Source organism: Octopus bimaculoides, chromosome 19, assembly GCF_046866305.1.
Source record: "Octopus bimaculoides isolate indiv1 chromosome 19, ASM4686630v1, whole genome shotgun sequence".
NCBI lineage: Eukaryota > Metazoa > Mollusca > Cephalopoda > Octopoda > Octopodidae > Octopus > Octopus bimaculoides.
In genome coordinates this window covers 25,088,308-25,111,659 of record NC_142946.1, presented here as the reverse complement: position 1 = coordinate 25,111,659, position 23,352 = coordinate 25,088,308, and the positions used below count along the sequence as shown (strand labels likewise).

Sequence of the window (23,352 nt, the reverse complement as noted above, 5' to 3'; positions counted from 1 at the left end):
AATTCTCAAATCATAAGCCCTACTGCCATTACCTTCCATGAAGCAATCATGCAAATAGTCTTTTTATTTCTTGGCCAATCAAAATTCATCCTTCTTGTAGATCAAAGTACCCTTTGTTATATTAATATAACAAGCATTGGTGATAGTACAAAGTTTATGCCTAACATAAGAGAGAGCTCTCAACACTATATAAAGATGTCAATATAAATGAACAATTATTTCATACAACCATTATGTGCTTTAGGTTGGCTTTCAATTTACATTTTTAGCTCATGATCAGATTTTAACACAGAATCAGGAGGTTGATAATGGCAAACATACTATATATGCAATGTATACAGGTGATAGCTGCATAATCTAGACTTCTCCATCCTATAGTGTTCCATGGTAGTGCTTTTGAAAAATGTTTAACATTCTGTTTTCCATAAATTCAAGCCTTTGTAGCTTATGCTATCATTTGAAGTAACAAATCTTTAGTTCTTGGTCTTGGTAACCCCAAATTTGATATCTGGTCCGAATACATACTATATATACATGACCTATTACTTACAGCATCACTTAAGATAAGCCAGGGCAGATCTACATGCACATTGTGACCTTCAACTAAGAAGATATATAGAATGTCTGGAACAATAGATCAGTAGATCATTTGACTGGTCTGTGTTCATAGATTTATTTGCTCAAAACTAACAACTGCCATTCATTCATAGAACATCTTCATACAAGCATCATTGTCACTGTCACATAATTTAATTAAAATAATACAATTTGTTAAGCAATTTTAAAACATGTTACTAATAATTAGAACTAGTAATGTCTTTCTTCAAAATTATTTCTTTTTTTCAAAATTTTTTCATTAGGTCCTAGCAGTTCACAGCCAAACAATCATGATCCCTGATTGTCCTCCTGGTTTCCAAACAATGTGGATTGGGTACAGTTTCATTATGGTAAGAACATATCTATTTCTTTTAATATAAGTTTGTCGATAATTAATTGCATATTATTTTTGTTTTTCCACTATTTCATGGAACAAAGTCCTAAAATTAAGGTCTTGTGGGACATTGCAACGAAGAAAATGTTGATATTTTAAACCAATTTAGCTGAATAAGTCAACAAAAGTCCCCTATGGTTACTCAGTAACATGTAACAGTAGCTAAATCGGATCTTTTTTAAAACGGGGGCCACATTTTTCATTAACGAAACACTTTGAAACTTGGAACACTGGTAGAATGTGTCATATAAAACATATTTTTCTCTTAGTCTTCTTAAAAAAAAAAGAAATCCGTAAATTATTCCATGTTAAAGTTGTCGTATTTCTGTAATTTCAACCAATCACTGACGTCCATTCAGCCGATATACATTAAGTGCCGACTACATAAACAAACGATTCTGAAACAATTAACCCTAACCCTAGGGTTAGGGTTAGGGTTAAAGCAAATTTAAAATGAAAAAAGCAAATAAAACGAAGGTATGGAGATTAAATACACTTTACATCGCTTAATGAGCCAAAGGAGTAAATGTAAACAACTGAATACTTGTCACTGATTGGTTGAAATTATCGAAATAAGACAATTTTTTACATGAAATAAATTCGAATACAAAAATATTTTTCTGTTCTATAACACAAAATAGATAAGTATACGAAGTTTGAAAGTCTTTCCGTACCAAAAACACTTCGTAAAACATTAATGAAAAATGTGGCCCCCGTTTTAAAAAAGATCTGCTAAATCTCCTCTTTATATACTGTCATTTCGGAAAAGAAAATGACGGATGATCATAGATGGAATACATTGATCATAACTCAGCTCAGTCGTGGTTGACTTGGAGTTAAACAACAACAATATTTGAGCTAAAAAAATAATTATTGTTTCAACATGAGGATTGAAAAGTTATTCTTAGGGAGAAGGGCTAACTCGCACTATCTAACAATTCCTGAAAATGTCTGAAGATGAAAAATAATTAAATATTATCAATAAAAAAATAGATGTTAAAAGTATCTCCGTTTTTTAAAATCCTCAAAAATCAATGTGAAGATAAAAAAAAATAATAGGTCATGGCTTAACTCAAATCTACTGTTGGCATTTCGTTGTGTCTCTGAAAAAGATACACGAGTAGTTGCTCAAGAATTCCCAGAAAAGTCACCAATAATTAAGTATTTAGATGAATTTGTTTCTAATATGCTTAATTTTTCAAAAGCCAATTGAAGTAGCACTCTTAATGTTTCTGATCATTTTACTAAATCTTACCAACTTATCAACAGTGTTATTATATCTTAATGGAATTTACTGATGCATCAATGAATCTGAAAATATGCTACTCTGCATTTTATTGGTTTATTTGTGTAATTAAAATATTGTAATTGATTTATTTTAAAGATGTTTATTGTTAACACCGGATAAATTGCTCAATTTAAAAATTCTACATTTCTTTCTCATTTCAGTACACAAGTGGTGTTATTGAAGGGTCAGGGCAACCACTTGAATCAGCTGGTTCCTGTCTTGAAGATTTCCGAAACCAACCATTTATTGAATGCCAGGGTGGTCGTGGCTCTTGTAATTATTATTCAACATCAATATCTTTCTGGATGGCTACAATTGACCGGTCAGCTCAGTTCTCACGACCTTTGAGTGAAACATTGAAAGCTGGTGCACAGCGTCGACGTGTAGGCAGATGCAAAGTGTGTATGCGAGTATCTTAACCTAGTGTTACTGTTCTATCACTAAATTACAGCCTAAGACTATGATAATAAAAAAAATCACGCTAATTCAAGTAACAAATGAACAACATTCAAATTGAGGGGAGAATGTATACTAAGTCAATGCAACATTGCTAAGCTACTAAGATCAATATTATTTTTCTTGCTGATGACAACAATATTGAATTGTGGTTGGATCTTCAGTAGTTACTTCCATTAATATTCGTTTTTGTAATATATTAGAAGCTGATCTACTGATGTTTATTCAGTTCTTCAAATGGTGCTAATACTGTGTCAACATCTTTTGGAAACTAAAAGCTGAAGGAATCCTCTTTTCACTATTGTTATATTTTTTTCTTTTATAAAGCTAAAGTCTAAAAGTACTATATGACTTTTTTTTTCTTATTTACTCCCTGATACAAACAGTCACACACACAAACACAAATAAATGCATATGTGTGCATTTTCTCACATATACACTCATATATTTCTCTTTCTCTTTCTACATGCACACACACACACACACACACACACACACACACACACACACACACAAATATGTGAATGTGTGTGTGTGTATATGGTAGGTTTAAATATGTCAATGTGTGTGTATTAATATTGATGTAATGGCCTGTTTTCCTATTTAATTGTAATGGGGTTTTCGAACATCTCACACATGTCTAATAATATATATCTGCTGTCTTTATCAAAGTTTGAAATCACTGCCAGAACTCTCAAGTTTTTACAAAGAAGAATATTTTAATGTCTCAGCATATGTGGGAAAAAATGAAAAGATATTTACTTCTTAGGCATTTATGTTAACATACTTTGTCTTTTGAAAATACATGCAATATTCTTCAACCTAAAGTATGTGATATTATGAGGGAATTTCTTTCTTGAAATGCTTATATGATATACAACGATACAAGGTTTTAGAAGTATATTGTTATTCATGTTTTATTTTTTTAGTTTGTTTTTATGAAAGCATCTGAACAAAGTCTAGTTATATTTAATTGGTAAAATAAAGGAAATAGTTTACATTCACCCTCTGATACTTTTAATAAAACATTAATATACTGTAGGTTTTTCAGTTTTTTTTTTTGTTCCTGTATTTTTTTAACTGGATGGCCATGTTTGTTTCCAAATAAATGATATAAAAACATTTTCTTAATTTAACTGTTTTCTGATCCTTTTCTCTCAATTTATGTTGTTTCATAATATCTCATTGATTATTTGGTTACTTATCTAACAATTATGATAATATTACAGATATACAAGGATTATGAGATTAATTTGAAGACCTAATAACTACATAATTGGGAGCTGAAATGACAGCACAGATTGTTATACTCTTGAACAAGACACAAAACTCTTTTATTCAGTTTTGCCGAAATGACACAATTATCATTTGATTGATTTGCAGTTACGAAAATATATATTTATAAAACAAAGATTGTTTTGCATTTGTTGAATTGTTAGAAGATCTCTTGACAAATGTGGGAAGAATGGAAGAAAGTAGATAAGAGGGAGAAAGCAAGAAATTAGGTGTATCATGTTAGGAGAAAAGCATAATCATTGTCTTGAATTTTTGAACTGGAGAAGAGTTTTAACAGCGTCCTTCATTCTGTAGTTTGATGGATTATCAGAGTATTGTACTAAACTGTTGTAAGGGGAGCATCTAAGTGCAACATCGTTTTAATGTTTAGGGAGGTATCTTCAGATCCTTACTATTAGTTTGGTTAGCAATGGAAAACTTTGTAAAGAAACAAGTTAGATGAGTTCTCTTGGATAAACTATAATTTTTATAAGAACTAGGAATTAATTAAAGACACTGTTATAGACATGAGTAAAATAGTGCTTTGTTGGTTTTCAAAACAATAGTATTATGACAATTCACTGCCATCAAATTACTTTTATTTATATAAAATAATTTTTGTTTTCAGAAGCATTTAATCTCAGCTTCAGGGTGTCTTCAGCTTCTATATATAAAACATATCTTGAGACAAAGCTGAAAAGAAAATACTTTACCCAAAATTCAACATGAAAAACAGTGCGCGTGTGCATGCGCACACACACACACACACACACACACACACACACACATACACACACACACACACTCTTTCTCTCTCTCTCTCTCTCTCTCTCTCTCTCTCTCTAAAATGCATGGTGCTGCTCAGCAACACATTATATATTGAATATGAAGAACTCATTTGAGGAAGTTGCAGAGGCGCAACAAGAATGTTTATGAATTAAAATAAAAAATTAATAAAAACTGTGAAGTGCTAGTTTCTTTGTTATTAATATGGTGTCTTCATGGTAGCCATTGGTATTAATTCATGAGAATATATTTCTCAACTAGAATGAACATTTTTTTTTCTCTTAAAAGAGTCTATGAAATATGTTATGGCAAAAAATATTTTTCTTTTATCTGTTAAATTATGTTAAAAACTACAGTATCTTAAAAAGTAGACACTGGTTATAACATATTTATATAAAGTTTACTATATGAAAATTAAATTCTTAAATATCTTGTAACTATTACAGTTAATTCTACTGTTTTGTAATTTAATTAGTATTTCATAATCTGTATGTACCAGTGATATTAGTAGGCTAAAAGCTTTGGTTAATATCAATTTAGATAGCCTTGATTGAGCAGACTCATAAAATTTAGATTCTTGAAAGGAAGGCTTGAGAAACAACAAAATTAATTCCACATTTGCTTCTCAAGTCAAGCTAAAACTATAAAGTCCCTAACTATAAAAATATAAAGAAAATGTTATAAATTACTTTGTCATAACCAGAGATTTTTCTAAAATATTCTGCAGATCTCTGATTACATCCCATTCTAAATTAGCCAGATTATCAGTACTCACTGATTATCTGTTACATATGCTTATATGCAAACAAAATTTTCTCTTCACCCACATCCTCATCTTATTTTCCTGTTTTCCTTCCTGTCTGCCTATTTTTCGCATATCTCATTTCTAACCAAGGATCACATTTATAAACAATTATCGGCTACTAAACAGCTGAGCATTCTCCTAACTAGGTTTGACATTTTATTAATAAAATTAGGACTCCTAAGTTTCTCCTAGCTTTGGTAATAAAACCCATCCATCGGAAGGCATGTGTTGAAATACAAATAAAAACTTCTTTCCCCATCCTGTTGTTAACAGTGATATCCTACCTCATAGTCAATAGCAATATAACTTTTGACTAGGAAGCTATTATCTATGACTATATCTAAAGAAAAGTTACAACTTATCTCAGAAATTCAAGTAAGGGAGATAAAATAATAATAATAATAATCTATATATATAAAAATGAGAATGTGTGTCTGTCTGTCTGTCTGTGTGAATCCCTAAAACTCGAGAACTACGCAACCAATTTCATTCAAATTTTACACATGCCTTACTTAGGGTTCCAGTTGTGTTTTAGTCAAAAAAAATAATTAACTTCTTGCAGAGTTCGAGCACACGGCAACATAATATCTCCTCCACTATTTAAGTATTACGTGTCAAAAGTGAAACAAAAACACTCCTGTCAAATACTTTCACTTTAAAAATGAAACTATTCCACTAACTGAAACAATCACATTTCGATACTGTAGTGACAGATACTTTCACAGAGAGAGAAAGAGAGAAAAAGGGAGACAGAAAGAGAGAGAGAGAGAGATGTATATGTATACATATACATGTATATGTACACCATTTCAATACTGTAATGACAGATACTTTCAGAGAGAGAGAGAGAGAGAGATGTATATGTATACATATAGATGTACACGTATATGTATATATATAGATGTACACGTATATGTATATATATATATAGATCTATACATACATGTATATGTATACATATGTGTAGATGTATATATATATATATAGAGATGTACATGTAATATGTATACATATATACATGCATACAGATATCTATACATATATACACCCATCACACACACATACACATGCACACAAACACACACATTAGTCATTTGTTTTCTTATCCAAAACTACGTCAAAAGTACTGAATGGATCTTTATGAAATTTGGAAATTATATTCTTTGTATAACGGCCATAACTCCCATGAAAATTCATATATTTTTGATGTTGATGAAATTTTAACCCGAACATAACAGATGAGCATTATTTAGAAAATGATGTCACACGTTATCGAGGCTACCATTCTTTCTGGATGTGCAAAAGGGGATGACGTCTTTATTCCAAGAATTCCTCTTACTCCATCAGGAGCAGACATTCCTTTTACATTCAGAAGACTACAATTCCCCCTTCGTGTGACTTTTGCCATGTCCATAAACAAATATCAGGGTCAAACACTGTCTGTAGCTGGTCTTCTCTTGGAAGAGCCCTGCTTCTCACATGGACAACTGTATGTTGGCTGCTCAAGAGTGGGCAGCAACAAAAAACCTATTTGTATATGCTCCACAAGGGAAAACAAGGAACATAGTTTACAATGAGGTGTTGTAATCACAACAGCAAGAAAGTATGTACATGATCACCTTCTTTTACGAAACTTCCTTGACTTTCATATATTTATATTGATATACATATATATACGTGTGTTTGGGTGCGTGTGTGTATATACATCTCTATATATAAAGATGATGCGTAGTCTAGACGGCGTTTTTAGATTTCATTATTCTCTTTAACCCGGGCAACGCCGGGTATTTCTGCTAGTAATACTATAAAACAAATGATAATATGTAAATTAGTTTTGAACTAAAACCATCCAGTGAAAGCTCATGTAAATTCTCTTACACTTTAAAATAAATTTTAAGAGTAATAACTCATCATGTAATTTTTCCAGCTCATATCCTTATCCAAGGTATAGAATACCATTAAGTTTGTTAACCTAAGGCTTACAATTTCCTGGCAGAGGAAATAGACGTTTGTGACAGAATTTCATTAGAAACTCATGGGAAACGAAAATACTTTGATAGGAAATTAAAGCTTAACCATAGACTATGAGTTTCATCCTTCTTTTATTAGACATGTTAAAGCCCTATAAAGTTTTGCACAGTGTAGTGTCATTTTCAGTGATGTTTTCTTGGATTATTTATATTGCATAGCTTACAGAAATTTACTTTTTGGTGTTAGATTTCTGAATCCTTCAATTCAGTTAAGATTGTTTTACTTTGTATCCTTGCATATGTCATTATATCACACTCAGTATCTGGCCTAATGTTATGAATACTGATATAGCCACTCATAACCTACATGCCATAATTATGTCAAGTAACTTAAGATGCAGCTATTCATAGGACATATAAAAAATATTCACAATAGAAGGACCTAAAAGAAAAAGAAAACTGATAATATTTCTCACTTGAACATCTGCCAATGCATCAAAGATTTAAAATCTGCCTTATGACAGGACAGAAAATATTAGTTTTAAATTTTGGCACAAGGCCAGCAATTTCAGGAGATGGTAAGTCGATTACATCAACCCCAGTGTTCAACTGGTACTTATTTTATTGACCCCAAAAGGAAGAAAGGCAAAGCTAACCTTGGTGGAATTTGAATTCAGAGCATTAAAATGGATGAAATACTATTATGCATTTTGCTCAGCATGCTAATGGTACTGCCTGCTCACCAACTTGATAAAAGAAAGTAAAAAAAATTCTGTGCGTAAAAAAAAAGTATGAAATATTACTTCCTTGAATAAAAAAAATGCACTCACCACACACATACAAAACATATTTTAAAATGATCCTTTATATGATTGGCTAACTTTCATTTATCAACAATCTAGAACAGTCTTATTTATCTTTACTAAGACTATGACTATGAGTATCCTCTATATTTATCCAAATAATTCCCACCAAATGCCACTTGATAAATCTATTTTTGTTTCTCTATGAAACCTACCTCACTCTGATTTTCATATTAAATACCTTGATTCCTCTTTCTTCTCCAGGACCATTCACCTCTGGAGCTTCTTCCCTAACTGTGTTCTCTTTGTAACTTCTTGTAAATTTGGATGATTTTAGACTAAACATTTGTTGTATTAGTTTTATTTTGCATAGCTTAAATTACAGTTTAAGGCCTTGTTTTCTTCTTGTTATTGTTTCTTACAAACTAGTTCAAGCCAGTATGATATGGAATGGAAAAAATATTAGTATCTTGAAAGATGCTTTATGAAAAAGGGATCAGAGGTTTGCTGGTGTTGAATACAGCCAAGATCATTATTTCTTAGATGTGTAATTCCATGCCCCCCCCCCTCCACGAAACAACAACAACAACATACAATACAGTTAATGGGAGTTGGATAACATTTTAATTGTTAAGTTGCTAAGAGTGCATGGCATTTGAGGCAAATAGCTGAAAAGCATTTGCAAGAAATCAGTTAATATAAGAACAACTTTACCATAATGTTTGTTGTAACTGGAATGAATATTCATCTAAGAAACTGTTGACTTCAAAATTGATTAGTACTCTGTATTTTGTTAGCCTTTTAATGTCAACTGTATTTCCCCTGCTGTTAACTATAGGCTCTATTAGAAAAAAAGAAAAAAACAGAAAAAGTCAGACGTATTTATCACTGTGGCTCCATATACTAACAAATTGTTATTGTATTATATTTGGGAGAGAGTTATCAAGAAATAATTCCCAGCATGACCACAGCTCATGAGCTGAAACTAGATAAAATAAATAAAATGAATATGCAAAAGACACAAAAAAATTTTTTGGCATATTTCAGGGGTTCTTTGCTAAGCATTAAACATTTTCTGACTAAAATTTGTGCTCATGTGTAATATGATGTACAAATATTCATTTTATACTACATTAGTACTGATGGAAAATAGTTTTAGGCTATTAATCTCATAATGTGTATCTTTTAATAAAACTTGATCAGTTTAGTTTTTTTTATCTTGAGCTCCCCTGACGGCTTTTGTTTTGGTTTTGTATCTGTAAGTTTATTCTATAGTGGCACATGATTTCCGTATTCCTACGTTACTCAACCTCTCATTACTGATGCTGTTGTATCTTTGATTAGGATTTTTAATTATTCTAATATTTAATGTGTATTTCATTTCTTCTTCCAATTAATCACTGTAAGAGTATGCAAAGTTATTGCAACATTTCAACCCACTCTTGAGTGGGTTTAATTTAAATGCAGTAACTAACATCAATGATTTCATGTGGCTCTTCATACACATGGTAACTACCCCATGAAATCTCCTCCCCTTTTATGCGTTTATACAACTTTCCATGTTATATGGCTATTTCAACTCTTCTTTTTGATTTAAGATAAAACAACTTCAGGTTTTGATCTATGCATTTCCTCTTAGTATTCAATTATGTACAACTGACTGTAGTTACTCACTAAAAATTTAAATCCTGTAAATGTCTTAAGATGTCACCAATAAAGAAATATAAGCTTTAAATTTGTTGAGAAAATGGCTGTTGATATAGTCAAACTAAATATAATTATTATTATGATGATATTTATTGGAGGAAGTTTTCAATAGTTGTAAATTTCTTCCACCTCTTCCTAGTACTTTCGATTCTCACATACAATCAGCAGCCTAAGCAGGGATGGGCATCAACAGTTTTTGGTGGTGGTCCAAGATTATAGAATACTTTAATATTCATAAGAGAAGAATCACAGGTGTGTACCCTTTGTTTAGCCATTTCATTTTTTTAGTGCATTTCTTCCATGCTAGCATGGGTTAGATGAAAATATCATTGAAGTATGTCTTACAGCTGGATGCTGTTACTGTCACTAAACTTAACTATTTTCCAAGTAAGGGGATCTCTTATTTCATGTCTTCAAAGGCACAGAGCAAGTGGATGACTCGTTGACAGAAGAAATAATAGCAACATCACTGACTACAGCTAAGCAGTTTTCAGACAAGTTGAAATGTAAACAAACACACATGTGGAAACATATGCATATTCATACACACACGCATGTGCACACGTTTATAGTTGTCTAAGAATCTATAAGTCAGAAAATACAGGCACTTACATATTTGTCAACAGAGTGGCTCTTTCAGTTTCCATGTACCAAATCCACTCACAAGGTGTTAGTCTGTCCAAGGCTGTAGTAGAAGACATTTGCCCAAAGTGACACACACAGTGACTGAATCCTAGTTGAGAAGTGAACGTTTTAATCACACATCTAGATACAACTATGCCTCCAACTTCAAAATAATAAATTTTGTTGATACCAAGAACATATCTTCAGAAGTCATGGAATGAATCAACCTAGTACTTTTTTTATTTTTTAAGCCTGGTACTTATTTTATCAGTCTCTCTGACTGAACTGGTAAGTAATAGGGCTGTACACACACCAACCCCAATTGCCAAGTGGTGGTGGGGAACAGACATAAACTCACACACACACATGTATGTATGCATATATATATATATATATATATCTTGTTTCACATGAAATGTTGTATTTGAAAGGTAACAATAAAATGTTTCAGAAGTGTTAGAAGACTAATTTATTTAATCAAAGTATGATCCATGTTCATTTATGACGTTTACCCAACATTTCTCTAAGTCATATATATTCCATCTTTAAAACAAATTTCATCTTTTGCTGTGATAAACTGTCTGAATGCTTCAATTACCTCTTCTCTGTTTAAGAATGTTTCATTGCATATGAAAAGCTCAAAATGCTTAAATAAGTGATAATCAGTAGGAGAGATATTAGGAGAATAGGAAGGATGTAAAATCTCATAATTCAGGCTTTGCAACTTTTGGACTGTATCTTGTAAAGTATGAGGATGTGCATTGTCGTGGAGCAAAATTGGACCATCTCTATTCACTGGTCTGGATTGCTTCTTTTTCAAATTTTCATGCATACAATCAATTACCTGGCAATACGATGTTGCTGTTACCGTTTTCCCTTGTTGAAAAAATGAATAATGAATAACCCCCTTTGCAGACCACCATACAATTACCATTAACTTTTTAGGGTGCAATGGTGGTTTGGGGGGTAATAACTGTCCTGTTCTCCTGCTGTTGTCAAAGAGTATCCATCACTCATCACATGTAATGGTTCGATGCAAGAATAGTTATTTTTCCAGCCAAGAAAGCAATAAGAAGCATACTTTGAGGCAGGCACCTGTTTGCTTGAATCTTGTTCAGTTTATGTGGAACAAACCTATCCATTTTCTTGACAATTTTTTCAAGTGTTGAGAAACAGTTGTGCAAGATGTTTGGAGTTCTGATGAAAGTTTTGAACCATTGTTCTCAGATCTTGTTCATGCCGAGTAACTGATTTTGGCTTCCACCTTGGTTCATTTTCGAGGCTATCATCTCCTGAATGAGATCTTTAGAACCATCACTGAACAGTTCTTATGTCAACTAAACCATTACCAAAGGCCCGTTTGATATTCTGTAGAGCTTCTGCAGCAAAGTGACTTAGTCTGTATTCATACAAGAGAATCATTCCACGTTGTTTGGTTGTTATCATTTTCATAAGATCTGTGGGTATGAATTGTTGTATATCAATATTGTTTGGAAAGATTAAATGCAAGGGTATATATAATCGAGTTTTTAAATGACTGAAATAATAAGTAATGAAAAATGCGACATTTTATGTGTGACAACCATATATATGTATATATATATATATATACATTTATACATACATACATACATACATATATATATATATATATATATATATATATATATATATATATATATATATATACGTAGGTATGCACATACCTGTACGTATATATGCATATACTCATTTATTATTTGTTTTATATATATATATATATATATATATATATATATATATATATGTAGCAGCACCTTAGTCAACTGCTACAAAGGTAAAGGTGATGCATTAGATACGGATAATTACAGAGGTATCAAGTTGTTAGATCAGGTAATGAAAGTCATGGAGAGGGTCATAGCCCAACTAATTAGGGGGAGAGTCAGTCTAGATGAGATGCAGTTTGGGTTAGTTCCAGGGAAAAGCATCACTGATGCTATATTTCTGGTAAGATAGCTGCAGGAATAATACCTAGCCAAAGATAAACCTCTGTACCTGGCTTTCATTGACATAGAAAAAGCCTTTGACAGGGTCCCCGATCCCTTATCTGGTGGTCAATGTGGAAACTAGGGATAGATGAGTGGTTAGTGAGAGCTATACAAGCCATGTACAGGGATGCTGTCAGTAAGGTGAAGGTTGGCAACGTGTACAGTGAAGAATTCCGGGTAGGGGTAGGGGTCCACCAAGGATTAGTCCTCAGCCCCCTCTTATTCATCATAGTTCTCCAGGCAATAACAGAGGAATTCAAGACAGGATGTCCCTGGGAGCTTCTTTATGCTGATGACCTTGCTCTAATAGCTGAGTCACTATCTGAACTAGAGGAGAAGTTTCAGGTGTGAAAACAAGGTCTAGAATCAAAGGACCATAGGGTCAATTTAGCAAAAACCAGTCTTAATAAGTAGGAAGGCAGACAAACCACAAATCCCTGCTGATCTGATGACCCTGCTTGATCTGTAGAAAAGGCGTTGGTAGAAACTCCCTAAGATGTACCCGGTGTAAGCTATGGACACATAAGAGGCGCAGCAATATCAAAGGAAGGCTAACTGGGAAGATAGTTTTTGTGTGTGGCAAATGCTCAGGAGTAATAAACACCGAAAATGTGCAGAAAACAGCTTCCATTACATTCCAGTGGGTAAACTACAAGTAGTTGATGTGACCAAGTCAGTAGCTGGGATGGATGCTCTGAGAGTGTAGCTGCTAGAATAAGAATAGCCTGGGCAAAGTTCAGAGAGCTCCTACCTCTGCTGGTGACAAAGGGCCTCTCGCACAGAGGAAAAGGTAGACTGTATGATGCATGTGTGTGAACAGCCATGCTACATGGCAGTGAAACATAGGCCGTGACTGCTGAGGACATGCGTAAGCTTGCAAGGAATGAAGCTAGCATGATTCGCTGGATGTGTAGTGTCAGTGTGCATACATGACAGAGTGTAAGTACCCTGAGAGAAAAGTTGGACAGAAGAAGCATCAGATGTGGTGTGCAAGAGAGATGACAGCACTGGTATGGTCATGTGTTGTGTATGGATGAGGACAGCTGTGTGAAAAAGTGTTACACCTTAGCAGTGGAGGGAACCTGTGGAAGAGGTAGACCCAGGAAGACCTGGGATGAGGTGATGAAGCACGACCTTCGAGCGTTGGGCCTCACCTAGGCAATGACAAGTGACCAAGACCTTTAGAAATGTGCTATGCTTGAGAAAACCCGGCAAGTCAAGTGAGACCGTAACCATGGCCTATGCCAGTGTAGCATAACCAGCCCATTTAAATATACTCTTCAATCATTGGCTAATAAACTGCGCTGGCAAAGTCGTTGTCATGGCCGATGCCAGTAAAACCTGATTGGCACCCATGCTGGTGGCATGTACAAAGCACCATTCGAGCGTGATTGTTGCCAATGCCACCTGACTGGCACCCATGCTGGTGGAACGTAAAAAGCACCATTCGAGTGTGGTCATTGCCAGGGCCGCCTGACTGGCTCCCATGCTGGTAGCCTGTAAAAAGCACCATTCAAGTGTGGTCGATGCCAGTACCACGTGACTGGCTCTTGTGTCGGTGGCACGTAAAAAGCACCCACTACACACTTGGAGTAGTTGGCATTAAGAAGGCATCAAGCTGTAGAAACTTTGCCAGATTGGATTGGAGCCCAGTGCAGCCTACTGGCTTGCCAGCCCTCAGTCAAACCGTCCAACCTATGCCAGCATGGAAAGCAGACGTTAAACGACGACAACGATGATATATATATATATATATATATATATATATATATATATATATTATCACTGACCAGTTCCCAGCTCCCACACCATCATCCACACACCCACACATTACAGATGCACACACTTACACATACTCACATCCACACATCAAAGTCACCAGCCCCTATCCACACGCACACACACACATGCATATGCATCTTCGTTTTGAGATCACCAGTACTTTATTATCTCCCCTCCTTCCCAGATCTCCTGTCTAACTCCCTTTGTCCAACCAGTCGCTATGATTGACCGCTAACTCCAAAAGTTTTTTATTCTCTTTGCTTTTTTATTTTCTCTTGTTTATTTCCTCATGTTCCTTTCTGTTGAAGAGCGTAGGCTCAAAGCATAAAAGACTTTCCCGTCTTCCCGAGCATCAAACTAATACATCCACTTGTTGTTTATACACCTGTCTTTGTCTTTTTTCTGTAAATTTCAACTATATATATATATATCTATATATATAAAAATGAGAATGTGTCTGTCTGTCTGTCTGTCTGTGTGAATCCCTAAAACTCGAGAACTACGCAACCAATTTCATTCAAATTTTACAGATGCCTTACTTAGGGTTCCAGTTGTGTTTTAGTCAAAAAAAATTTAACTTCTTGCAGAGTTCGAGCCCACGGCAACATAATATCTCCTCCACTATTTAAGTATTACGTGTCAAAAGTGAAACAAAAACACTGCTGTCAAATACTCTCACTTTAAAAATGAAACTATTCTACTAACTGAAACAATCACATTTCGATACTGTAATGACAGATACTTTCAGAGAGAGAGAGAGAGAGAGAGAAAGAGATGTATATGTATACATATACATGTATATGTACACGTATATGCATAGATATATATAGATATAGATCTATATGCATACATGTATATGTATACATATGTGTAGATGTATATATATATATAGATGTACATGTAATATGTACACATATATACATATATATACATGCATACAGATATCTATACATATATACACCCATCACACACAAACACATGCACACAAACACACACATTAGTAATTTGTTTTCTTATTCAAAACTACGTCAAAAGTACTGAACGGATCTTTATGAAATTTGGAAATTATATTCTATGTATAACGGCCATAACTCCCATGAAAATTCATATATTTTTGATGTTGATGAAATTTTAACCCGAACATAACAGATGAGCATTATTTGTAATTCAACGGTACAACAGTGTAAGACTACCCTTTCAGATATACTTACATTGTGATTTCTGCAATGTGGTGCATAAATTGTCAAGTAAATGAGACGCATCTTTGCCTCCACTGATTCACTTGCAAAGTGTTGAGTAAAATTATTTCGTTGCAGACCTCCTTTGGGTCTTTTTATTATCACTGCGACACACATAGTCCCCAGTTGGTAACATTGATTTCAAGGCCCTCCTAGATGAGAGACTGGCATTCCACTTAATGTCTATGTTCCATGCTGGCATGGATTGGAGAGTTATTATTGTAGAAATATGGTATCGTAGCTACTAACAGTTGAGGGTTGCGTAGTCTAGACGGCGTTTTTAGATTTCATTATTCTCTTTAACCCGGGCAAAGCCGAGTATTTCTGCTAGTATATATATATATATAAGAATTTAAAGATTGGAGAAAACGCATGTTATAATTGCATACTTTATTCCTACATATGTTTCAAAGGATTACAACCTGTGTGATCCATAGGGATCTTTGATATTAAAATTGTAACCTTCTCATCAGGGAAAGCATGGGAATCATCTTAAACGTAAGACATTATGACCGATTATGAAAACAATAGGTGGATAAGGTTATGACTTGATTCATTTGAAAAAAACCGTTAGAGAATTGGACGCTGCCGGATAGTGGGTTGGACAACACATACCAATCAATGTGTAAGAGCGTACATGCATACATAAATACACATACACAAACACACACATATACATACATACTGATACACACACACACACATATACATATATATATGCGCATATACACATACATACACATGTGCACCCGTATATACATATGTATACATATATATATACATATATACACACACACACACACATATATATACATATACATACACACCTATATATATACACACACTCATACGTCCACATTTATACATATGCACATACGTACCCACGCATATACAAATATACACATGTGTGCGTTTAAGATGATTCCCATGCTTTCCCTGATGAGAAGGTTACAATTTTAATATCAAAGATCCCTATGGATCACACAGGTTGTAATCCTTTGAAACATATGTAGGAATAAAGTATGCAATTATAACATGCGTTTTCTCCAATCCTTAAATTCTTAAATATACTCAAATACCCAAAATTTCAAGGAGTTCCTGCCTTAAAAACAGGAACTAAACCACAGTTATTTTGTGTTCTTTGCTACATTGGTTTCTATTAACCCATTTATTCTATCAGAAGAATTTTTATTCATTAAGATAGAAGAAATACACATAATTATATATATATATATATATATATATATATATATATATATATATATATATATATATATATATATATATATATATATACTATGTAAAACAGGTGCAGAAGTCTGGTCATGCTCCTGTCAATCCATCCCACCCATGTCAGTCTGGAAGGCAGGTGTTAAACAATGAGGCTGATAATAATATAGATTGGTAGATAGATATGACTGGCTTCTTTCAGTTTCTGTCTACTAAATCCCCTCACAAGGTTTTGGTTGGCTCGAAATTATAATAGAAAACACTTGTTCAAGATACCATGCTGTGGGACTGAACCTGGAAGTATGTAGTCGGGAAGCAAACTTCTTACCACACAAGTCAGTCCTACTAATATTTGTTCAAGAAAATATGAATAACATGATACACATTGCTTTCACTAGACTTGGTTAAAACCTAATATTTATAGAGTGAAGAACATCATGCTGTAACTTTCCTGAGAACATTTCTTTTTACAAATGTAAAACTTTAATTATGAATCAAACCTTAGTAGTAAATTCAAATTACAAAGAGATTACTTCTGCTCACAACATTGAATATTGAGAACACATTGTAGGTGTGCTTTTTAGTGCTTAGAAACCACTTAATGTAAAGTTATTGTGATACGTGAATGTAGTTCTGTTTACTTAGGGTGTAATCAGGGCAGATTACTAAGATACATGGGCAAACTATTTACATAGCTTTTTACCTTAACTCTAGCAGTGACTGGAGACTGTTAAGTAAAGACTATTCTGGATCGTACTATATATTAACAGGTAAATTTTGTTAATTTATAAACATTCATAAAATCTCTCATATGGAATTATGTCTAAGAGTTAATATTTTATTGAGAACATTCTATCAGTAAACACTATAGCATATTTATGAAACCTACTCTATCTTTGTTTAAAGTTTTGTGACTAATTTCATACATACATACATCTCTCTCTTGCACTCTCTCTCATTGTCTCTCTCTCTACACACACACACACACACACACGCACATGTATATATATATATATATATATATATATATATATATTTCTTTTATTCTCTTACTTGTTTCAGTCATTTTGACTGTGGCTGTGCTGGAGCACCGTCTTTACTCGAACAAATCGACCCCAGGACTTATTCTTTGTAAGCCTAGTATTTATTCAATCGGTCTCTGTTACCAAACAACTTAATTACGGGGATGTAAACATCGTGGGGTGGGATAGGGAAAGCACAGACACACAAACACATACATATACGCACACACACACACGCACAATATATATATTTATATATATATACGACAGGCTTCTTTCAGTTTCGGTCTACCAAATCCACTCAAGGCTTTGGTCGGCCCAAGGCTATGGTAGAAGACACTTACACAATGTGCCACAGCACGACTGAACCCAGAACCATGTGATTGGGAAGCAAACTTCTTACCAGCCATCCTGTCCCTATATACCTTACTAGCATATATATATATATATATATAAGGTGATGCAAACAGGAAAAATAAAGGTCAAAATATGAGTATATGTACATTTTTATTCTGTTGTCTAAGGGAGAGTCATTTTCTTATCGTGCCTCAATACGATAAGAAAATGACTCTCCCCAGACACAACAGAATATGCTTCAACACACGAAATCACATAAAAAATCTTGCAAACCAAATCCAAAAACGAAATACATTTTTATTAATATTTTACAGAAGCAACAGAGTGACTCAAGGGGTAAGAGTTTTGGGCATTTGATAAGAGCCAATGTATGAACATTCTTGGCCCATGAGTCACTCTGTCGTTTGTATTAAATATATATATATATATATATATATATATATATATATATATATATATATATACACATACATACATATACAGTAGAAACTCGGTTTTCGAACAACTGTGATCACAAATAAATTGTGCTTTTTATATATCTATGTCTCTATATATAGAAAGCACGATTTCTTCGGGATCAGAGTTGTTCAAAAACCGAGGTACTATTGTGTGTGTGTGTATATGTATATATATATATATATATATATCAGGAAGCTAGGGTATGCAGTGCACACGACCCCGCACACTGAGGCTGGAGACGGGGATTTCCGAGTGTTCCACGGTCCCTCGTCTTCCGTGAAAAGTGTAGTATTATATATGCTTTGAGATATGGGGAGTGTGAAAATGAAAATAGTTACCCCCCCCCCCTACGACGCACCGTTTTGAAGTTTGTTAGTAAGTTACGAGAAACGTACGTATAACTTTGGAAATCACCTTCCAACGATTTTAGCCAGTAGGAAGTATTCAAACCGTCGACATTGAAAAAAATTCGAAATTCTTTATAAAGTTTGGGAGAAAATTCGACATTCACGAACTCTTGAAGCTGATTGAGAGAGTACCAAATTAAGTGAATGTTTATAACAATGTACAACTTCTGTCAGTGATGCAGTTTTTCTCCCTTTACTGACATCGACTGATTCCCTAAACTTTAGGGTTGGGGAAACTTTTTAGTGTGGCGGGCAAAAATTTGCAAGGAAAAAGGTCCGCGGGCGCATCACCAAGTCTAACTCATATCTGTGTAAATCTTGTATATATCTATGTATAATTCGATATACATTAATAAAGATAAGTTTAAGACATTATATTAACGCGTAACATGTTCATTAACGCTGCCACTGAATTTAAGAGGTTCATATTACTTATGAGGTATTCTATATTTTTCAGTTAGAGTGTAGTTGGGTCTCAAAGGGGTGGTACAAACCTAGCAATATGTGTTTTATAGTGAAAACAACAATTTCCATTCAAATGGCAATTACCGGACTATTTTCTGTTTGAGTTTAACCGTTTAAAGTCGTAGTGGAAACGTGACCTATGTCGCAAATAGGCATACGAATATTATATAAATTTTATAGTTGAAAGATTTGCTATATTTTGTACATACAAGTATAGCAGCCTGCGGACGCAATTGCGCCCGCGGATAGGAGTTTCCCCACCTCTGCCCTCAACCTTTCTTGAAGCCTTTCTTTTTCATCAACAAATGGCAAGACGTGTGACTTAAGATTTCATTAGAAGGTCTGTAGTCTCACCAAACATGATTGCAGTAAATGCTGATTTTTTTCGATCATTGGCTTAATTACACCTTCATTCGTTTTGAATATCACCTGAGAGTGATATTCGTTTTGAATATCTCTTGAAACTGATATTCGTTTTCGGTATCCCTTCTAAGCTGAGAAATTGTGTTCTTGTACTGACAAACAGACATAGGAAACAAAAAATTGTTCAGAACGGGTCATCTCGTCATTCACTTAAACTATTTATAATACTTTCAATCAAAATAATGATGACATTCCTTGCTGTCCACTTCGGTTTTGATTGCCAGCTCAAGCTTTGGTTTCTCTTTTCCGAGAATGATAACATTCTTTTTATCTGTCTCAAAGTTGTTGAAAGTAGAGAGAAAACTGAACTAATTCACCCTTTTCCCATATTGGGGGTGATTAAAAGCATGAAAAATTCTACTGGGTTGTAATCCTTTTAAATGAATCGAAGCTTTATGCTAATAGATAATTTCGGTGCAAGTTTACTTTTTTACTCTTTTACTCTTTTACTTGTTTCAGTCATTTGACTGTGGCCATGCTGGAGCACCGCCTTTAGTCGAGTAAATCGACCCCAGGACTTATTCTTTGGAAGCCTAGTACTTATTCTATCGGTTTCTTTTGCCGAACCACTAAGTTACGGGGACGTAAACACACCAGCATCGGTTGTCAAGTGATGTTGTGGGGACAAACACAGACACACACACACACATACATATATATATATATACATATATACGACGGGCTTCTTTCAGTTTCCGTCTTCCAAATCCACTCACAAGGCTTTGGTCGGCCCGAGGCTATAGTAGAAGACACTCGCCCAAGGTGCCACGCAGTGGGACTGAACCCAGAACCATGTGGTCGGTAAGCAAGCTACTTACCACACAGCCACTCCCGCGTAACCTTTCTTAAATAACTTTAAATATTTAAAATTAGATTTCAAAGCATTGGCATGAAAAAATGGATGAAAACTTTACTTTTTAATTACACACACACACACACACACACACACACACACACACACACACACACACACACACACACACACACACACACACACACACCACCACACCACACGCACACACATTGCCGGTTTCTTCTTTTCCGCCTATGTGTGAAATGGTCTAGAAACTAGAAAAGTCTGATTTCAGGTCTTAAGAAGGGATTAAAAATACTCTCGCCATTGGTTGCTCCTTTTTGGAAAGCAAGCGTGGGTGTGTGACAAGAAGTTTGCTTCCCAACCACGTGGTTCCAGGTCCAGTCTTCGACTAACGTCTTCTGTTATAGCCTTGGACCGACTAAAACCTGGTAAGTGGACTTGATAGAGGGGAAATGAAAAAGAATTAAAAAACACGTCTTATGTATGTGTGTGTGTGTGAGTGTGTGTGTGTGTGTGTGTTTGTTCTTCACCAACGTTTGACAACCGGCGTTGGTGTGTTTACGTTCTCGTAACTTAGCAGTTCGGTACGAGAGACCAAAGGAATAAGCACCAGGCTTTAAAAAAGTACTGGGGTAGACTCATAAGACTGAAAATTATTGAAGGTGGTGCTCCAGCATTCTACTGATTGAAACAAGTAGAAGATAAAAGATAAAATGTGTGCTCTTCAGTTTCGAATAATCGTACGAAATATAACAGAAAGAAATAAAACACTCAACGCTTCAAGAGAAAAAAAGTTGACAACGTCTCTACTGGCTGAAAGGCAAGCAGATATTTTTGCTGCTTGCGTTTCAGTCGTGTTGTCAATAAAAAGGAAAGGGAAACAAATTTTTTACTGCTTACTTTACCTGTTTTCTCTGTCTTTCTCTTTTTGACGCTCCTTTCTCGAAAATAACAGAACACAAAGAAAATAACACCACTGCTCTTACTATGACTGAAAGCGAACAGTAAAAAAATTGCTTCCCTTTCCTTTTCTTCCTATTGACCACTTTATACTAAGAATGAAGGAATGCGAAATAAAAGTAAATACGACTACAAGGAATCTAGTAAAAATTATCAATAATCAATTATATATCACACAAAAATTATTTATCGTGGAAAAATAGTAAGGCATGCGTTACATACATAGACCCTTTGCTAGACTTCTTTTAAATAAACGTTTGTAGTCTAAAATATTCTAGCTTAAACTATTGCATCGTTTAGATATGTGCTAATTCTATCTTTATTATTTTAACCTTAAACTTCGTTCAAATTGTATTTTAAACGAAAAAATTCGTTAAGTTGGTTTTTGCATATAATATACCTTTTAGCTTATATTATAATGGACATAGGGTTGATTATGACATGTTTATTATTTTGATATTTTTAATAATATTCTACTATCTTTATATAATAAGTATTTTATATACATTCATTTGTTATTTATTGTTGGTTGATATATACATTCTTTTATTATTATTATTGTTGCATTTTGACCTGAAGATTAGCTATATATTTGAATAGTTTTAATCGATTTTCGATAGTTTTAATCGATTTTAATCGATTTAAATTTTCTTTCTATTTGAAAATTGGTTATGAAACACGTGTAGTTGTTTTATTATCTTTATCTTATGATATTTACTTTGTATTATATTATACTTATTTATTGTGCTTACTTATTACTTTTTCTATATGTGACAGTGGACTTTCATCAATGAGTTCATGAACCTTGGTTCATTTCCCTAAAACTATATATTTATATATATTTAATACCGTGAAACTTAATTTAATTTTAACTTTTAATAAATTGATTTTAATTGAGGTTTTTACCTGTAATTTTGGATTTTTATCCCTAATATTATATATATATATATATATATATATATATATATATATATATATATATATATATATACAAACACACATACATACGTACATACATACATACATACATACATACATACATACATACATACATACATACATATATTTATATACAGGGGGAGAATTCACAAAAAAAAACAAAAGACGAAGACAGGTGGTGTAGACAACAAACAGATGTATTAGTACAACGCTCGGGAAGTGAAAAAGTCTTTAACGTTTCGAGCCTACGCTCTTCCACAGAAAGGAACACAGAAAGAAACAAGGAGAGAAAAAAGGGGATGTGTAGTGGCTATCAATCATACATATGTACACATATATATATATATATATGTATAAAAAAGAAAAAGAAAACGAGGATTGAGAAGTTAATAGTTTATTATTAACATCAAATTAATCATCATCTCTTATTAATTGAAACTGTTGTAGGGGATGTTGATTAACTTCCCATTTTCCATTCTCCATTTTCATTTTCTTTTATATGAATATAAATCATGTTTTTA

The 23,352-nt window shown here is 33.8% G+C and overlaps 2 protein-coding genes across 5 annotated transcripts in view; both read left to right on the top strand.

Moving 5' to 3' along the window:
• The window catches only part of LOC106883718 (uncharacterized), a 102,424-nt gene extending 97,447 nt beyond the window's left edge, over nt 1-4,977 (top strand). The window contains 2 exon segments of the mRNA XM_089337826.1: nt 861-947; nt 2,441-4,977. Of these exon segments, the coding sequence (XP_089193952.1) occupies nt 861-947; nt 2,441-2,698 (345 nt within the window). The 3' untranslated portion in view covers nt 2,699-4,977.
• A 12,663-nt stretch (nt 4,978-17,640) lies between these two features.
• LOC106874530 (PC3-like endoprotease variant B) overlaps nt 17,641-23,352 on the top strand; it is a 164,269-nt gene continuing 158,557 nt past the window's right edge. For 2 of the 4 annotated variants that reach the window (XM_014922295.3, XM_089366630.1), the window contains exon 1: nt 17,641-17,752. The gene's annotated coding sequence lies outside the window, so the exon portion shown is untranslated. The remainder of the gene's footprint in view (nt 17,753-23,352) is intronic. The other 2 variants (XM_052974834.2, XM_089366629.1) reach the window with 1 other exon arrangement.